General features: G+C 37.9%; 2 protein-coding genes across 2 annotated transcripts in view; both read left to right on the top strand.

The window, feature by feature from the left end:
* prcp (prolylcarboxypeptidase (angiotensinase C)) overlaps positions 1-10,346 on the top strand; it is a 17,050-nt gene extending 6,704 nt beyond the window's left edge. Inside the window, exons 2-9 of the mRNA XM_015030429.1 lie at positions 3,848-3,988; positions 4,425-4,526; positions 4,636-4,817; positions 5,002-5,159; positions 5,821-5,993; positions 8,307-8,474; positions 8,563-8,750; positions 9,513-10,346. Coding sequence (XP_014885915.1) covers positions 3,848-3,988; positions 4,425-4,526; positions 4,636-4,817; positions 5,002-5,159; positions 5,821-5,993; positions 8,307-8,474; positions 8,563-8,750; positions 9,513-9,759 — 1,359 coding nt within the window. The 3' untranslated portion in view covers positions 9,760-10,346. The remainder of the gene's footprint in view (positions 1-3,847; positions 3,989-4,424; positions 4,527-4,635; positions 4,818-5,001; positions 5,160-5,820; positions 5,994-8,306; positions 8,475-8,562; positions 8,751-9,512) is intronic.
* Positions 10,347-12,979: 2,633 nt separating this feature from the next.
* fam181b (family with sequence similarity 181 member B) lies at positions 12,980-17,549 on the top strand. The gene is made up of 2 exons (XM_015030428.1): positions 12,980-13,036; positions 15,697-17,549. Exon 2 carries the CDS (start codon positions 15,827-15,829, stop codon positions 17,054-17,056), a length of 1,230 nt encoding a protein of 409 aa, XP_014885914.1. The 5' UTR covers positions 12,980-13,036; positions 15,697-15,826; the 3' UTR covers positions 17,057-17,549.
* The last annotated feature ends 216 nt before the right edge of the window (positions 17,550-17,765 follow it).

Genomic DNA, 17,765 nt, shown 5'->3' with positions numbered 1-17,765 from the left:
GAGTCATTTTTTCTCCGTCCAGCTAAATAAAACTTGTCTAGAGCCAGAAGTCTTACATGACCCTTTAGAAAAGATATATTATGGAAGTTTGTTGTTATGAACCGCCATTTTATTTCAATTTTTAGGTTTTACAATAAAGAAAAACTTAAAACTTTTGTAAAAAGAGGATGAATTTTTCTTCTACAAGATGTTTGTTAAAAACATGTTCCACCTGAAGACGGAAATTAGAACAGCATATTGGTACTTTTAATGTCATTCTGTTGTGAAATTTCAACACAATTATTCAAACAAAAAAATGTTAAGTCACATTTGTTGTATATCTATATTTAAAAGCTGGAGTTTGTTTTTGTAATTTTTAGCCAAACTTAAGAGCTTTTGTGGGATGTCCAAATGTCTGGAGCCACAGATGGCAGTCCCCTGGTTTAAATCAAAACCTGTTTGTGTTTGAATGGCCCAGTCAAAGTCCAGACCTAAATCAAACTGAAAAGGGAAAGACGTAAACATTGTTATCCCTTAATATTCTCCATTCAGACTGAGATTTAGCTCTTTAGCCAATAATTATTTTGGTCTCTAGATGTGCAAACCTGACAGATGGGTACAGCAAAAGTTTAGCAGATTGTTAGTCAGCTTATTAAAAACTTAAAATCTCAATTTTACAATTATGCACTACTTTGTTTTGTTCTGTCACATAAGAAAACCAATGTGATTCAAAACATTTTTTTTACTACATATTAATACTTGAGGCTCCGCATTCCTGCTGAATATTTATTAAATTCAACTGAAATAGGAGATACTTGCTTTGGCCACAAGGTGGCAGTAGTTATTAAGTTCTGGGTGGGTTATGAAACCAGATTTACAGGTAGTGTGTTGTGCATACTGAGTATGGGGGTACATTTTTGCTGAAGCACTAAACTCCAAAAAGAGGTTGTTGTTTTTTTTCCCTCTAAATCCACATTTAATAAAAAGAGATTTTGTTTGACAGTATTTTCACCTTCCGGTTCCTGGAACTGGATAGCAACTCTTTAAAATCCTCTGAACACAGTTATAAATAATTAAGAATGTAAAATGTAAGAAATTCTTGATAAAAGAAGTAGCTGAAGTTCTTTGTCCACATGTTACAGCATGTTGGGCCAGTAGCAGTTGGCTCTGTAGCCAAACTGCAGAACATTTCCTTTAAACCGTCTCATAGTCGTTCCCCTTCACCCTCGAAAACGCTGCCAAGTGAAGGAATTGAGGCTTGAATGAGCACAGAGGCCCCCAGAATCTTTTTACTGTCACTGGCTCATAAAAACCCTGCCTCCTTTGTTTCTACCAAGGAGTGTACTGAGCGACGATAGAAGGGGGTAAAAACAAAACAGAAACATTTGTATGAAGTGCTGGAAGCTGTTTCAGGGGCCAAACTGCAGAGAAACCTCATGGGGTCGTCTTCACCATGAAGCTAAGCCTTTATTCAGGAAAAAAAAAAAAAAAAAACTAGGCAAAATATGGTTGAAAGGAGAAGATGGCCGAGAATCCCTGAGGTTTTGTCAAAGGATATTTCAGAGCTCAACGAAGGTGGAACTAATGTGGCATTTTTTTTAAATGGTTCCAGCATTTCTCTTTACAAATTGGTGCTAATTACCCTAAAGTCCAAAATCGGGGCTGTGACCTAAGAGCAGTTTACATTTGAGAAGTGTGGCCAGAAGGTTCTCCTCATCTGATCTTCAGATTATACAGAACATTTTATCTCATGGCTCTATCAGAGAAGGAAAAAAGGAGCTAAACGTGAATATAAGCCTAGCTGCTGGACATTTTAATGACCATAGTTGGTCAGGAAAGCGCAAACTTCTTCTGAATAATATATAAATAAGATGACATGTAAAAGTATTTGTACCCCTTAAACTTATATTTTTCCCCAATATTCCCTATCTCATGCATGAAGCTGTGGCTGAGCTCTGGAGTTCCTTCAGTGACAGACTGCTGCATCTTATGTGCACAAAGGAGAGTTATCATAGATCCTTCCTAGCAGCTGTTGCACTGTTTGAAAAAATATATATTTTACAGTAAAATACCAGCATCTGTAGTTGCAAGAATTTTACCATAGTAAATATGGCTATAGTGTACAAGACATGGTATGTATTATTTTGGCAAATGAGGGTTGAAATTAGGGTTGGAATTTGGATTGGAAGACAGAAGACTGATCGTAATATGAGCAAAAACTTGAAGAGGGATTTTATAAAATCTGTAAGGGATACAAACCCCCCCCCCCGAAACAAACAGGAGTAGTTGCATGATATGACTACATTTTTAATATTTGAATGGCATCTCTAGCTGAAAGCATGTGAAAGTATTTAAATAACACAACGTTTTTAGTTCAATCTTTCAGAAATTATGAGCTTAGGAGTTCATCCATTAATTTCAGTGGGACCCAAGATGATCACAAAAAGCTGAATATTTCTTTAACTGTTGTGGAGATCAATGCCAAAAGACATAGCTGTAATGTCCTGAATGAGCAGAATATGGTAAAAGTTGAAAGGTCGAAATGGCACAAAGTATTCAGAAGTAGTTAAGCCTTCAGCATTTATACCAATAAATACTTTAGCAATGTACTGCAGACTATTAAAAGACTCAATAAATTTGATCAAAAGCTACTCGTATAGCACAAATACTATTAAATTACGTTCAGTGTGTCTGTTTCCTCGCCATCTTTTGTAGTGTCTTGTCCGCCAGTGACGGGAGCTGTGCAGGTAATTGAAGTATCCAGGTTGTGTTTCAGACACATTCCTCTGAGCAGTGCACAGATGATCAAAATGAGACAGAGGCTCAGTGTAAACACGAGCCTGGTCCTTTAGTCGCATTTAAATTGGATGTTAAATTGCCGTCCATGATGCCGTCTAAATCCTCAGTCCATTTGCAGAGTTAAGATTCATAATTTGTAATCAGTTCATGCTTCTGAATACAGAGACCCTTTTTCTGCTAGAAAAGAAAATTATAATGATGATCTGACTCACTTGTCCTCTTATTACCATCCACCCTGCTCGCTTTTATTTGTTGATCTTTTTTTCTTTTTTCCAAGGCAAATTCCTTTCTCTCATTTTGGGAAAGACAAAGTAAAATTGTAATAACAATGTGCAAAAATATGTAGCAGGTTTAGGCGCAAAACTGACATTTATTGCAAATATACTATGTTCTTTGGCAGGTAAAAGGCTCCATATATGTTTGAGGAGGAGGGGGGTCAATGACAATTTCACATATCTAACAAAAATGACTTTGGCCTTGAACCAGAAGTATTTATTAGATGGTATTCTGTTATCACCTCTGGAGCAAAGGAATAGAAACATTTTGTTATATCAGGAGCACTGATATAGCGCAGGAGACTTTGGGGTTATTACAGGACCGTGATACATTGAGATTGCATTTAGGCTGAGGCAAAACTTAGGATTTACGACCTTGAAAACTCTCAATTATTCAGGACATTTTAAGGATGTGAATTCAACTCTTAACCTTGGCAAATCTCGGTTAAACTCAGGAAAATACAGGCATGTGTAAATCTACAGGCATGGACACCCTGCTAAATCTTCAGTTATTTATTAAAGCAGCAGTATTGTGTGTTTTTCAGCCACATAGTGCCATTTTATAGCACAGTGAAATAACTATTATTCCTTGAGTTGTTACAAAAATACTGTATATATCATACTATGTGGCCATTTTCTTTCTAAAGATATTAAATTTTGAAAAGCAAAAATTTTGCAAAAACTTTTAAAATACCTTTCCTATATATTTTTTTTTTTGTGGAAACAAGGGATAAAGAAAATTATGTCTGTTGCTTTCAGTCAATATGTTACTGACCTGTTATTCTCTTTCACAGATTGATCACTTTGGATTCCTCCAAGATGGCACTTTTAAGCAGAGATACCTTGTGGCTGACAACCACTGGCAGCAGCCAAATGGACCTATTTTGTTCTACACTGGAAATGAAGGAGACATCACCTGGTTCTGCAACAACACTGTAAATATAAAGATGTGTCACTGCATACTTGTAGTGTTTAGCCTTACATCAGGGGTGTCCAAAGTGTGGCCGGGGAGCTATTTGTGGCCCTTGAATTGATTTTGTTCAGCCCCTGTCAAGAATGTAAGTCAAGAATGATTAAAGAAAATTGCTCAACAAAACTGAAAACAGTTGATGACCCCCTAAAAATTGGAAATTGCCTTATTTCTTTTAACAACCTGTTTTTGTATATTTGGGATCTTTAATGATTAACAGTTTTCATAAAAAGTGCTTATTGTTAAGCAGGTAAAATTTTAAAGGAAAATAAAGCTCACAGTTAATTAATATTTGCTTTTTTTTTAATTTAATGAATTTTGTGGCCTCCCTCCCAGTAGTTTGCCACCAGGGCAAAACGTTCGTACCACTGCCTCCTGTAAAACCTTCAACTGCTTTTCAGGGCTTCATGTGGGAAGTTGCCGAACAGCTGGGCGCCATGCTGGTTTTCGCAGAACATCGTTACTATGGAGAGTCTTTGCCGTTTGGTCAAGACTCGTACAGTGTGAGTTAAGATCCAAGTCACCAGTCTGCATATAAAAACAGATCTATAAAGTTAACGTCAAGAACCTGCACATGATTCTTAATTTAAAAGCATTTCACTCTGAATGCAGGACGTCAAACACCTGAATTACCTGACATCGGAGCAGGCCCTCGCAGATTTTGCTGTGCTGATTCAAAACATCAAGACCATTGTACCGGGTGCTCAGAACAGCCCTGTCATCGCCATCGGAGGCTCCTATGGAGGGATGCTCTCCAGCTGGTTCAGGATGAAATATCCAAATATTGTTGTTGGGTAAGGTTGTCATGCACAATTTGCCTCATATGTTTTGATATTTAAACATCTGAGAAAAACGTGTGACGTTCACCTTTACGACTCGCCTTGTGTTTGCAAATCTTCTCCACATATGACAGAGGGAAATGGATGTGAAGTTTTCGAGCAAGAAATAGATTCAGTTCTGTTTGTTCTTGGCTTTCAGGGCTTTGGCAGCATCTGCGCCAATATGGCAGTTCCCTGACATGGTGCCATGTGGAGACTTTTATAAAATAGTAACGCAGGACTTTGCCAAAAGCGGCAAAAACTGTGACGCAAACATCAGGAGATCTTGGAAGGCCATAAATAACGTCTCCTCCTCTGGTGAGTTACAAGAGCTGGATTATCTGTAGGAAATAAATCATATCATGTCAGATTGTTTTGTAGTACCCTGAAGGAATTAGTGCCTTTTTATTTTATCCCACAGCATTTTTCTATAAAAGGATGTAACTTTTTAAAGTGTATTTAGAACATTTACAGAAGGACATGAACTTAAAAAGGATTTCAGAAAAGTGACTAGCCGGGTCTGTCGGACGTTCGCATAATAATAATAATAATAATAATAATAATAAAAATAATAATTCTGAGACTTATGAAAAATGGTGAATAACTATTAGATATCAAAAAGGATTCTTGCATAGAACGGATTTTTGTATTTTCATAAGAGTCTTTGCTGCGTCAAACACACAAATATGTGCCTCAGCTTTTCTGTGAATATTTTAAAGTAAATGAGTATTTACTTTTCACCTGAACAGCCTGATTTGACAAGATAATGGATGTTTCATTTACATTTAGAGTAGCAGCACATTTCTGACATTCAAGCTGTAATAGCTAATGGAAGCTATGTTAGTTTTTTTTTTTTTTTTCCTTTTGTACCACAGGGGGGAACAATCACACAATGAATAACATTAAAAATATTGCTTCACATTGTTGGGAAATTTTTTTAATGAATTTCTTTTTTTTTTTTTTTTTTTTTTTCATCAAGTATCTGGTCTTCAGTGGCTGTCAGAAGAGTTCAGTTTATGCTCCCCTCTGAAACACAAGAATGATGCTGTGAGCTTTAAAAGCTGGCTTCAAGAGACCTGGGTGAATCTGGCCATGGTGGACTATCCTTACGAAGCCAATTTCCTCCAGCCGCTGCCTCGTTGGCCAATCCAGGTACAGACTGGGCTCCAGTAAACATACTGGGAAATATGTAGTTCTCCCACCTGGCTCGACTGAATATTATGTTTAATTTCTTTTCTGTCTTTTTTCACCTTGACTTTAGTTCTTCTACTTATTAAGTGCTCTGGATTTCATAAAGTGCTATACAAGTACAAGCCTTTTACCATTTTAAATGCAGGCCACACTTTACAGATTTGTATTTCTCTACTTTGTACCGGCCTATCACGTAAAATCCTAATAAACGTGTGGATGAAATGTGGAAAAAAAGAAAAAAAGTTAAGAATACTTTTGCACCATTGTTTGGGTGCAGTCTATTGAGATACTTTTTGGCATTTCACATGCTTTACACTAAGTTCTCCTCTCTCCTCATTGGGCTGCCCACAGGAACCTCATTTTTCCACCAGTCTGATACTTTTCTGTTATTTATTATTGAGCCATTGAATGGATCCGCAAGCGTCATGTTTCATCATGTGAAATGAGCACTAAATGGTCACTTTGAGGTTTTTCTGGCTCCTTTCTCTTAATGTATGCAACCCCTATGGGTGGTTTAAGCGGTTTAGGCAGCGGGTGCAAAGAGGAGCTTTTTTAATGACAAAGCTAATGTGATTATCTGAGTGAGTGTGAGAACGGGGTATTGAAGGCTTAGAGAAGGGAAATCTGTTGGCAGAGATGAATGTATAAAACTAATCCTATCTGAAAAGTAAGGAGAAGATGCTTTGGGGCTATTGCAGTGTTTTTTTTTCTCTTTCTCTCTCTCTCTCCACAGTATAAATCTTTAGTTGGACATGTCTGTGGCCCTCCTCAGCCATCGACCACCAACTCCTCCCCTGCCCATAAACAAAAGCCTTGGTAACAAACTCCACTCTGATGCCGATCCCCTCCAACCTCTAAAAATAAAGAGAGCCCAGTTTTTCTGCCTCACAAAAGGTGCGGAACAACAGCGGCGGCCAATTCTGCTGCCGCAACCATAACAACACGCAGTGAAATCAAACAGGAGCTGAAACGCAAATATTTATCATTCACGCTAATAATGCAGAGAAATCAGCGAGTCAAACAAAACAGCAGGGACGAGATTTAGGCCTTTACATTTTTGAATTATTTAACTTGTTCTGTCTGAATACATGGAGAGTTTTTTTTGTTTGTTTTTTTTTCTCTCACGCCAAGGTTAGAGTAATAAATTCAAGTTCATTCCAGGGAGTTTCATATGCAAATCAGGCGCCACCTTTATGCGTGGAAAAACACTTAATGGCCAACAAGAAAGCATTCTTTAGTCTTGTAAAGAACTTAAATTTAAGAGAGTTGGATGCCTGAATTTTTTTCACTCGCACAGAACTTTTAAAAGGTGACAAAACTTTGTTGTGAACAAACCTCAGTTGTTTTGGTTTCATTTCACTCCTTCGCTGTTTTGTACCTTTTGTAGGCTTAGTTGTTCCACACCTGACTATTTTGGGTAGGAAATGGGGCTCTCTGGTACAGTTTTTAGCCTCCGTGGGCATAAAGAACAGAACTCATTACGTTGGTTTCGTTGTCCCGTAAAAACAGTACAGGGTTCCACATCTTGTCAGTGGTATGTTCTGCTAGGAAACCAATACAGCTTTGCATGGAAACGGGTTTTGTCTGATAAAACGAAGCAAGCAAAATATGCTCAAAAATTTTTGACTAAGTTTTCTTTCACAATAGTATCTGTTTACTTGATTACAAACATTGGTAATACACGGAAATAGCTTTTTGCACCTTTGTTGAGTTATGAAGAAACTACGATTGCCTCAAAGATGTGGTTTGAAACAAAACGATGACGTATATCGGTCCAGAAAGGGTAAAAAGGCCATCTTTAAGGCTTTGGGATCAAAATCTACAAATAAAGAAAACATGAAACGGTGGAGAATCTCCCAATGAATGGCAGACGTTCAAAATTACACCAAGAGTGAATGAAGGACTCCTCCAGACAGTTACAATAGAACCCAAAAGAATATCCAAAGTAATAAAGCCCCCATTTATATTTGCTCTTATTGTCATTCAATAATAAGAAACAGAAATGTGGCCCTCAATAGAAACGAGGTCAGGACAAAAATAAACTCAAATTCAGAGTTTTCAGAAAATGACATACTGGTAGTATGTAACATTTGAGCATTTTTATGACCATTTATCTTCATTTTTAATGAAAATACTAGAGACATGAACTGGATTATTTACCGTTATGGAATAGAACTAGATCAACTTATAACATTTGGGTTTTAAATCATGATAAAACATGACAAGGTGAGGAAGTTACCTTTTTAAATATGCTGATTTTTTTTTTTTTTTAAGGTGGTGTGCAAGTATCTTGGTTTCGACGCCACCGTGTCTGACGAGCAGCTGCTGCACGGTGTCGCCCAAGCAGCGAAGGTCTACTACAACTACACAGGAAACGCTCCTTGCCTCAACACTTCTCAGACGGCAACCAGCAGTCTTGGTGCCCTCGGCTGGTTTTTCCAGGTATTTAAAACACCTTAGGGATTTTCCGGGGTATCAGTGGGTGAGTTTGCCTCTCAGAGTGAACATATGTTTCATCCATCCACCCCAGGCCTGCACAGAGATGGTGATGCCCATGTGCACAGATGGAGTCCAGGACATGTTTGAACCAGAGGAGTGGAGCTTCCAGGCCTTCTCTGATGAGTGTAACTCCGTCTTTGGCGTCAGGCCTCGAGCCGATTGGGCTGGGACGGTCTATGGAGGAAAGAAGATTGGTTCCCATAGCAACATTATCTTCAGGTATGAGACCATAAGTAAATATTGCTTAGTGTGTTTGGGTTTATTAGGTGAGGAAACAACTTTTACCACAGGCAAATTGAAACTAATCAGATTGTTCCGTCCATACATTGCACAACTTTTCACACCTCTAGGAAACAGCTTAGCAGCGGTAGGCACACTTCTGCTAATGTGCTAACACAAGAGCTAATTCTTTGTTCAATGCTTTTGCTAATTTTGACAATGTTTAGTGCACTTAGCTTCCCCTACTTTTTCTTCTCCAGATGAATTCTAATGCGCTAATAATCTACTTGGCTGTTTTGTAAATTTTCAGTTGAATAAAGTTTGACATGGACGTTATTGTTTTGGTTATCAACTGTTAAGAAATCTTCAAAAAGATGTTTATGTCCATGCTCTTAATTTGAAGTGGTTGAAGACTGGTCATGCAGCAGTTCTGGAGCAAACAGTGAGAGGAATCCTGGACTGTTCCTTGTTCCACAATTTCTTTGACTGTCCAGTATCAATTTCTGAAGTATTTTTGAAAGACTGGTGATTTTGTGTGAAATAAAACTATTTCTGTATTGATGTGTCCATATTTTATGAGTCATTATCTAACTGAAAGACCCAATAATGACTCATTTCAAGTTTCCCTGAAGAGACACTCAGAGTTTTATTTAAACTATTTGTTTGATTCAGCTGCATTGTGTTGCTTGACAGATGTTATAATGCTCTTATATGGTTTTGTGCCTTGCGTGCAATTCTCAGTGCATCTTTTGAATTTTCTAGCAACGGCGGACTTGATCCGTGGTCAGCTGGTGGAGTCACCTCCAACATAAGCCAGTCTCTAGTTTCCATTATGATTCCTGACGGGGCTCACCACTTGGACCTCCGCTACAGCAACAAGCTCGACCCACCCTCTGTCCGAGCTGCAAGGGCCTTAGAGTTGAAGTATTTTCAGAAGTGGATCAGGCAAGCTCAAAAGTCGACTGGAACTGGATTTACTATGTCCAAGAACAGGAAAAATTCTCCTTAAGATGTTATTGATGTGCAAGATTTAGCTTTAACTTGCATGACACGGAGTTTCATACGGTGCTTTCTGATTGAACAATGCCAAAGTTTGTCCTTTACTATGTAATATTTTTGTTGTTTGAGCTTTTCTTATCTAGTTAGAAACACTCCATTTTCAATGCCATAATATTTGTAAACATATTTTCATTCACATATCTGCTAAAAAAAACTGCTGACAGAAATGCATTTTCTGTCCAGCTATTCAAACTATCATCTTTGAAATTTTGATGTAAAAACTGGCACATTTTCAGTTTATTTATTTTCTTAAAGTAAAAGCAGATACGGCTTGTCTGTCCACATGGTGATATTTGTCTTCTTTTTCGGAAATCAGGGCTGTTTTTATATTTTTGAGTTTTGAATCTAATTTTTGATTAGAAAATGACAATTTATCATTTTATTATCATCATGGGTAATTCAGTAATTTGTTCTTTCTAAGTGTACTTATAGGAGCCTCAGGAGAAAGTTTTGGCACTAAATATGAATGAAATTGTTTGCATTGAAGTCTTTTGTTGTCCTAACGAGAACAATAAAGAAATTGTGCTGTTCAGAAAATGATTTTTTTTTTCATCTTTTTTAGATTTGTATTGAATTTATGCCTTGTACAAACTACAAATTAATAATTGTCTCAAGACTATAGACACAGTGCCTTCTTGTACTAGCACCATTTAAACCTTTACATATTTTATCATGTTTCATGTCTCAAATAGAAACCTTAAAGCATTTTATTAAGAATTCAGATGATAAACTGACAAAGTGGAAGAGATTTAGCTGAAAAAATGTTTATTCTTAAATATGTTATCTTATCCATTTGTATTCACCTCACTCAAATCATTGTCCTTGCAGCTACAAAGTCATTCAAGGCAGCTGTCTTTTTTTTTTTAGGTTAACCTATAAAGACACTATAATGCAGTAATCATTTCAACTAAGATAAACATGACTTTCTCTAGATCTTACATTAGTCCTTTAATCCTAGAAATGTTACTAAGATGATAAAAGCTGACTTTGTAATTGTCTTTATATGTCTCTGAAGGTTCATCACTACACCTAGATTTCGGGCCTGGTCACTAGTTTGTGCTTGTAATAATTGTTATGAAAATAATGTATTTATATATCGAACACAGATGGACTACTATTTACTACATACATAACTCTTGAAGGCAGTTTGTTCAACTGGATTCTACTTAGGGGTGACGGTGTAAAAGGGGGTGAAACCAAATGAAAGCCACACCACTCAGATTATTATTTTAGAACATTAAAAACCAAAACCAAACCTTTATGTATAAATACTTTTGCAAGTTACTGTATCTCCTTTTAATTAGCCTTTGATAGAGATGTGGCTTTATCCTTCTGAGGAGGCTCTTTTGTCAAGTTTATGAAAAAGATGAGGCCATAAAGTTTAATTTCCACCAAGCGAGAACAAATGCACATCCTTGAGATTTAATAAAAACCCAATCGGAGGAGGCCAATAAAGCAAGTGGTGGGAGGTTATTGCGGTTACGGTTGATGACCTTACCCCTGCGGACCAACCTGTGGGATTCCCCTTGGCACGCATTCATTCACCAGCTGCTATTAAAAGTCTAAATTGTGGGACCAGGACAGCCTGTAGACTCTAGTTCCCCCCCCCCCCCCCCTGCTAGTTATATTATTAATATATTTCCAGCAGTGCTGTGGAGACTGAGAGGGGTTGTTGGACGGTTAAAAGTGATGCAGAGATGATGCAGGTACCCAGAGACTGTTTTAAATCAGTTTTTTTTTTTTTTTTCATTTTTGACTGTTTCGCTTCACACTTTTAACCTTCTAAAGCTAAAGTTCCTGACACAAACATGACCCGTTGAGGGCAAAATGTCGGGTTTGTAAGTTTATTTTTCACAAGGAGCAACAAAGACAGATTTTCACAGCCTCAAATGAATTTCCTAAGTGGAAAGAAGCAGAGCTAAACATGGGGGAGGACGGGGTCTCTGGCACTAAATGCCCTTCTAAAAATGTTTCTCAGGACTTTGAAAGGTCATTAATTTGGCGGCTCTTTTTTTTTTTTTTTTTAGTTCCCTGACAATCGTCATCAATCAGAGGTGTTATTAGTATTCGCTTGAGCACAAGCTCTTGAGTGTGTCCCTGCTCAGATGGAGACCACACACTATTAGGATGAGGTTAAGCTTGTGGATGTCACTTCACATTGTCCCCTCTCACCTCTTTAGGATTTGGTTCTGCTGAATAAGTAAAATTTCTTAAGCAGGACGAGGAACAACTGGGGAAATATATGAATTTGCAAAGTAATGTTCTCCATAAAATGTTACTTATTCTTTAATGCTGCAAAGAACAACTAAAAAAAGTTATTTACCAGAATATTTCCAGTGTACAAACAACTTTAAACCTCCTAAGCTATGGTCTCTGTTTCTATTTTTGAGTTGATCTGCATCTACCCTTCCCCTCCCATCTTCACAGCTTTCGCGCAACAATAGAAACTTGTTTCCGGGATCTGTGCGTCAGGCTCTGTGGTCTGAATGACCTACCAGCATAAAAGCTAAGACCCCCTGACAAGGGTAAAAATGGGAGGGGGTTATGGCTGCCATGACTGGAATGATGTCATTTTGCCAAAACTGTGCTGCTAGTAAAATTAATTTTAGAATTTCCTCTACGAATCGTGTGTTGTGTGCAAGCTGCATTTTTCTGTCTTCACTTTGTATTTTAGCTTAAATTATGTTTGAAAAATAATGCCTTAAAACATCTTTTTTTATTTTATTTGAACATGTTGTCACATTGCATGCATAGAAGAAGTATTGTATTGGAATTATATCTGTGTGAGCATAAGGTCATAAAAACATCAGACAGTTCCAGTTTGTTCTTGGTGAATTTTATTATCTGACATCTTAAACTTCCAGAAGCTAAAATCTTACTAGTTTTATAAAGAATCGAAAACACAGCTGGACCTCATTGGTCTGTACCATTAGAAAACAGATTAAACCAAACAACAAAATTTACACAAAGGAAAGTAAATAAAGTTATTAATCTAATTTACAAGCTCATCTACACAACTAAATCATCTGCAAAGCAAAATCATTAATACATTAAACTCAGAAGGTTACTTTAAAGAGAATAAATAATGCTATACAAAAAGAAAACACTCCATTTGATTGCGTCCAGTGATGCAGTCAATGACATCATAAACAGGAAGTGCCGGCCCGGCCCATCCTCTGCACCTGTTCTGTTCCGGTGGTAGGATTTGAACAGAGGGACAAACGATGGTGAGTCTCAACAAACAAAAAAATAAACTTACGTGGAAATTTACCGTGTAGCTTCAGAAAAAAAAAATAGTTGATGTTTCAATAATGTTAGCTTTGTAAACGTGCATACATGTAAACTATAACATAATGTCACCACAAACAAACCTATGATAGTAAGTGAAGTAAAATGACAACACCAATGTTTTAACTGAAGCATCAAGGTCAACTATACAACAGATTAAATAAATTAGAAATATGCTTAAGGGACAAATAATCTTAATTCCAAAATGAATTGGTGTTCAATTGTGAAGCAGCTAAAAATTCCCATTTCTGGATTTGTGTGTGTATAATTCCAAGTTGTGTCACTGGTTCCCAATTGAATTAAAAGTCCAGACTTTGACTGGGCCATTCATACATTTAGGGTTGTTTTGCTATTGGAAGATGAAGCTTTAAACGAGTCTTAATTTTTGTGCAGCTTCTAAAGGAATATTTATTTATTAATTTATTTATTGGTCTTCATGAAGCTTTTTTTAGATTCTTATTTGAAAAATTTAGTTTGTAAAACATGTTGTTTACTTTATTATTACACACTACCTTGTATTGGTCTATCACAAGAAATTTGAAAAAAATTCAGCATAGGTTGTTGTAGCATAAGATGTTGAAAAATTCTAGGGGTGTGTCTTTTTAAACCACTATACATCTGAGCTGCAACGGTCCAAATTGTTCTTCACATTTGGTCTTGTTTTTAGGTTTCCTTTCAGTCAGCAGAGTTGTGTTGGCCAACTGGTTGCATAATCTCCTTTCTGCCTGGGAATTAACATGAGAAAGAATTTTGCTCTGCTTCACCGATTTTTATCATTTAAACACTTAAACAACTCAGTGCTTCTGTAAATTTATTGACCTGTTCTATTTTTTTTCTGTCCTAGAAAAAGAGAAAAATAAATATTTGTATCAAATGGCTGGACACACAGGAAGAAATGCTATTTACTAGATACGTTAAAAGTAAATTACACCATTTTTGAGGTTCAGAATGTACTAGAAAATAAGGTAAGTGCTGGCAACAACACTGTCTGGCTGTTGGACACATCCTCTCTTGTATTCAGTGCTGGCCATGAAACTTCCTGTAAATACATGATTGTTTACAGCAGAAGTTTCATACCCAGGATTTCTTAGGGTCAACATTTCTTCTGGCACACTGAGCCCGAACTGCACTTTATTCCCCTTTAATTTAACAGCTCCGGCAGCTTTTCTAGTTAAATCGACTGTTCATTATTGAGACCCGTTTTACGAAGGGGCTGTGAGGTGCAATTTAATGAATCTCTGGCACAAAGCTCCCTTTCAGTGCTGCCCGAAGAATAGAGGGCTATTTAGACCCTGCTAGGGCTTTATGTCAAAGGCGGCCCATAATAGCTGTCAGGCCAGGGCAGAAATTCCCACTGGCCTGGGAATGCACTAGAAATCAACTTTTGCCATGAGCAGATTAAGACAACAAGCTAGCAGTTGGGGAAGATTCTCAAACATACTGGCATCTGTTTGGGGACAAAGATTTTCCCACAGAAAAGAAGCAACTTCTTGCAACTGTATAACTTCAGTTTTCAACTTAGTAAATAATTAAATTACAAATAAACCTCTTAAAGCCTAAAACAAAAACAATTATCAGAAAACTCTGCTTTTTATGAATTGATCAAATGTTTTTGTTGGTTTAAGCAAAACTAAATTTCCTCTTTGTCTTTGATGTTTTCTGTCTTTAAAATTCATACATCTGGTTTTTGCAGTTTTGTATGTTTTTGTTGCATCCATAGACATATTTTTTTTTCAGATAAACATTACCAAAGTAAATGGAGAAAGAAAAAATTATGGCTTACATGAAAAAAAGGTTACCCAAACCAACCTGGCCCGATCCACCTGTACCACCATAAATGGAACATTTCTGACAACATAAAGTAGGTCAAATATTCCTCAAAAAACAGAAACATTATATCCTCCTCTGAGGACATTAAAAATAGAGGAGAAATTAATTGACATCAACCAATTTTGAAAGGTTTATAACTCCATATTTAGGGCTTTGGAAACCATAGTGAGAGCCATAATCCTCAACTACATAAAAAAAAGGACATTTAAAGCATTGTTGGTCTTATGGTTAGTTTATAGTTAAACTAGACAAAAATGTCCGCCATTGAAAAGTTTCAAGACAAAACTCACAGCTGACAAAAAAATAATATAAAAGTCTTACATTTACCAAAAACAGCCTGATAATCCCCAGGACTTTGGAAAAATTTTCTGTGACCTCATATAGTAAAAATGTTATGTTTTTGACAGTTTTCCAGTTCAAATACTTAAATGGGACTTAAAAACATGGCTGTTGTATTATGTTGGTCTTGGATTCTGACAATGTTTTGAGATGGCAGGTTATATTTCTCAGATAATTACATTTGTTTAATCTGAAATTTTTAAGTGTTACAAAGGCAACTATTGGCTGTAAAATGAGAAGAAATGGCTTTAGAAATATATATATATATATATATATATATATATATATTTTAATAGCGCTATTTTTAGTGTTCGACTGGTTAAGCAATTTGTTGGAATTGTGTTGTTTAGTGACTGCTTTTTAGTTGCAAAAGAAAATGAAACATGCCATCAAATGGGGCTTAAAAAGCCTTTTCTTCTCACTATTACAGTCATATCCAACAGTTCCACAAAAGCTGTCATGGTTCAGAGCACACACTGACAGTAAAACCAGCGGAGGAGCTCTCTGACAGAACACATTGTCTTCTGCTCAGTAGGAAATTTCAGACAAATCCCTCTTAGATGCAGGTGGTTGGGCACAAGCAAAGAGTTAAGTTCCCTGGTTTCCCTTTGCTCCTCCTCTTTGATGTTCTGACATCATCGGTCCTGCCCCCTGAAAGATCCCCTTCCTCATCCTCAGTGCCTGTCACTTCCAGTCTGGATTGTTTGTGGAAACTTCACGAGCAGCATCAGGAGCAGGTGTTTATCCGCAGAACAAAGTCATGCTTTGAAGAAACTTTCAGTTCAGGGATCACAGTGGATGCCACAGGTGTAGCCGCTGGGCTCGACAGAGTTATGGCGGTTCAAACTGCAATCATGAACCCTCAGTTTATGAGTTTTTGCTTCCCCGATTCTGTGATGGAGTACGACGTGGAAAAGAGTCTGGATGGGAGTCTCCTGTGCGAGGCAGAGAACGACGAAGACTTCAAAGAGACCACCAGGGACCTGCTGAGCTTCATAGACTCAGCCTCCAGCAACATCAAGCTGGCTCTGGACAAGCCGGTGAAGTCCAAAAGGAAAGTCAACCACCGGAAGTATCTGCAGAAGCAGATCAAACGCTGCACTGGTATTATAACACCAGGGAACACATCAGAAGCCCCGGTGAAAAGACAGGGTTCCCCGGTGAGTCAGCAGGGCCCTTTGCAGAGTAAAACTCTACAGAAACGAGAGGGGGGTCAGGCCAACTTGCAGAGCAAGAGCCTGGCTGCTCTCTTCAGCCCTGTGAAGGAAATAAGGGGGGAGAAGGCAAAGAAGCCCCCCATGAGGCACCGTAATCTGCCTCCATCTTTCTTCACCGAGCCTGCCAACTGCTCCAGAGTTAGCTCCACGTCTGGGATGACGCTGAAGGACTTGGAACGAGGCAACCCGGAGGCCGCAGACTTCTTTGAGCTTCTGGGGCCCGACTACAGCAACATGGTGAACGAGCAGGACATTTATCAGGGCGTGCCTTTGAGGGGGCAGCCGGACCTGGGAGGCCTGGACCCTGCTTCCTATGACCATTTAGTTGGTGGTCTCCTCTACACCGAACCCTGGACTAACTGCTCTGGACCGTGTAAAAAACCCTCGGAGGGTCTGCGGACAGGTCCACCGCAGCCTCCAGTCTACAGTCAGGCTGAGGACACTTCTGTGCCCTTAGACGACAACGGACTGTGCACTTTGACCTTTCCTAACTTCTTCCCAGACTGCTCCATATCTCAGGTTACCTATGACTTAAATGGTGGATATAACAAAACTAATTTTTCATGTCTATGAGAAACTGAAAAGCTTGCAGACGGTTCTAACAGTAGAAGAAGACACTTTGATTTTCATTAACATTGCAACTGGGACGCCGTTTTCATGTTGCGTCTATGAAAAACCCATTTTACAAAACATCAAAAGCTTCATGTGTGGATTTTTTTTCCATCTCAGGCAATTAACAAAGACTTTCTGAAAGGATCTAATTGTGAGGTGACAGTGATGTTTATCCTGCATCAGTTTGTCCTGTAGTGGCTGATATTAACAGTGACGAAGCTGAACTAAACAACAGATGCACTTTTCCAACTTTATTAGTAAAGGTCTGTGCAGCAGCACAGAAAGGGGGAAACTAATTATTGCTAAAACAATGACTCCGTGTTTTTGTCTGCCAGAAATTTATTCAGAATTTACTTTCAGCTGGTCGACTGAACACTTTTCGTCCCCTTTTGGGAAGGCATTTATTGTATCTAGCTATTGTAACAGGACAAAATAAAGCTGGTCTTTATTGGTGTGTCTGTTTTCTGCTTATTGTGGATAAGTGTAACACAATTTTTCACTCGGTGACTACAACTGCATTCTACCTCGATGTGATTCTAGTGTTGAATTTAAAGGCCTGTTATGATAAAAACAGGCAACAAAATTACAAAACATACCGGCTCCCCCTAGTGGCTATGTTTTTTTTTGTAACGATATAAACCCATAGCACAAAGTTTGATAAGTTGGTGTA

Source organism: Poecilia latipinna, unplaced genomic scaffold (assembly GCF_001443285.1).
Source record: "Poecilia latipinna isolate Pla-1442-1.1 unplaced genomic scaffold, P_latipinna-1.0 Scaffold181, whole genome shotgun sequence".
Classification (NCBI taxonomy): Eukaryota; Metazoa; Chordata; class Actinopteri; order Cyprinodontiformes; family Poeciliidae; genus Poecilia; species Poecilia latipinna.
This window is presented reverse-complemented; position numbering and strand designations above follow the sequence as displayed.

Bases quoted from the DNA above. Each gene is read 5' to 3' on its own strand.
- fam181b (XM_015030428.1), top strand. From the start codon at position 15,827: ATGCAGGTGGTTGGGCACAAGCAAAGAGTTAAGTTCCCTGGTTTCCCT.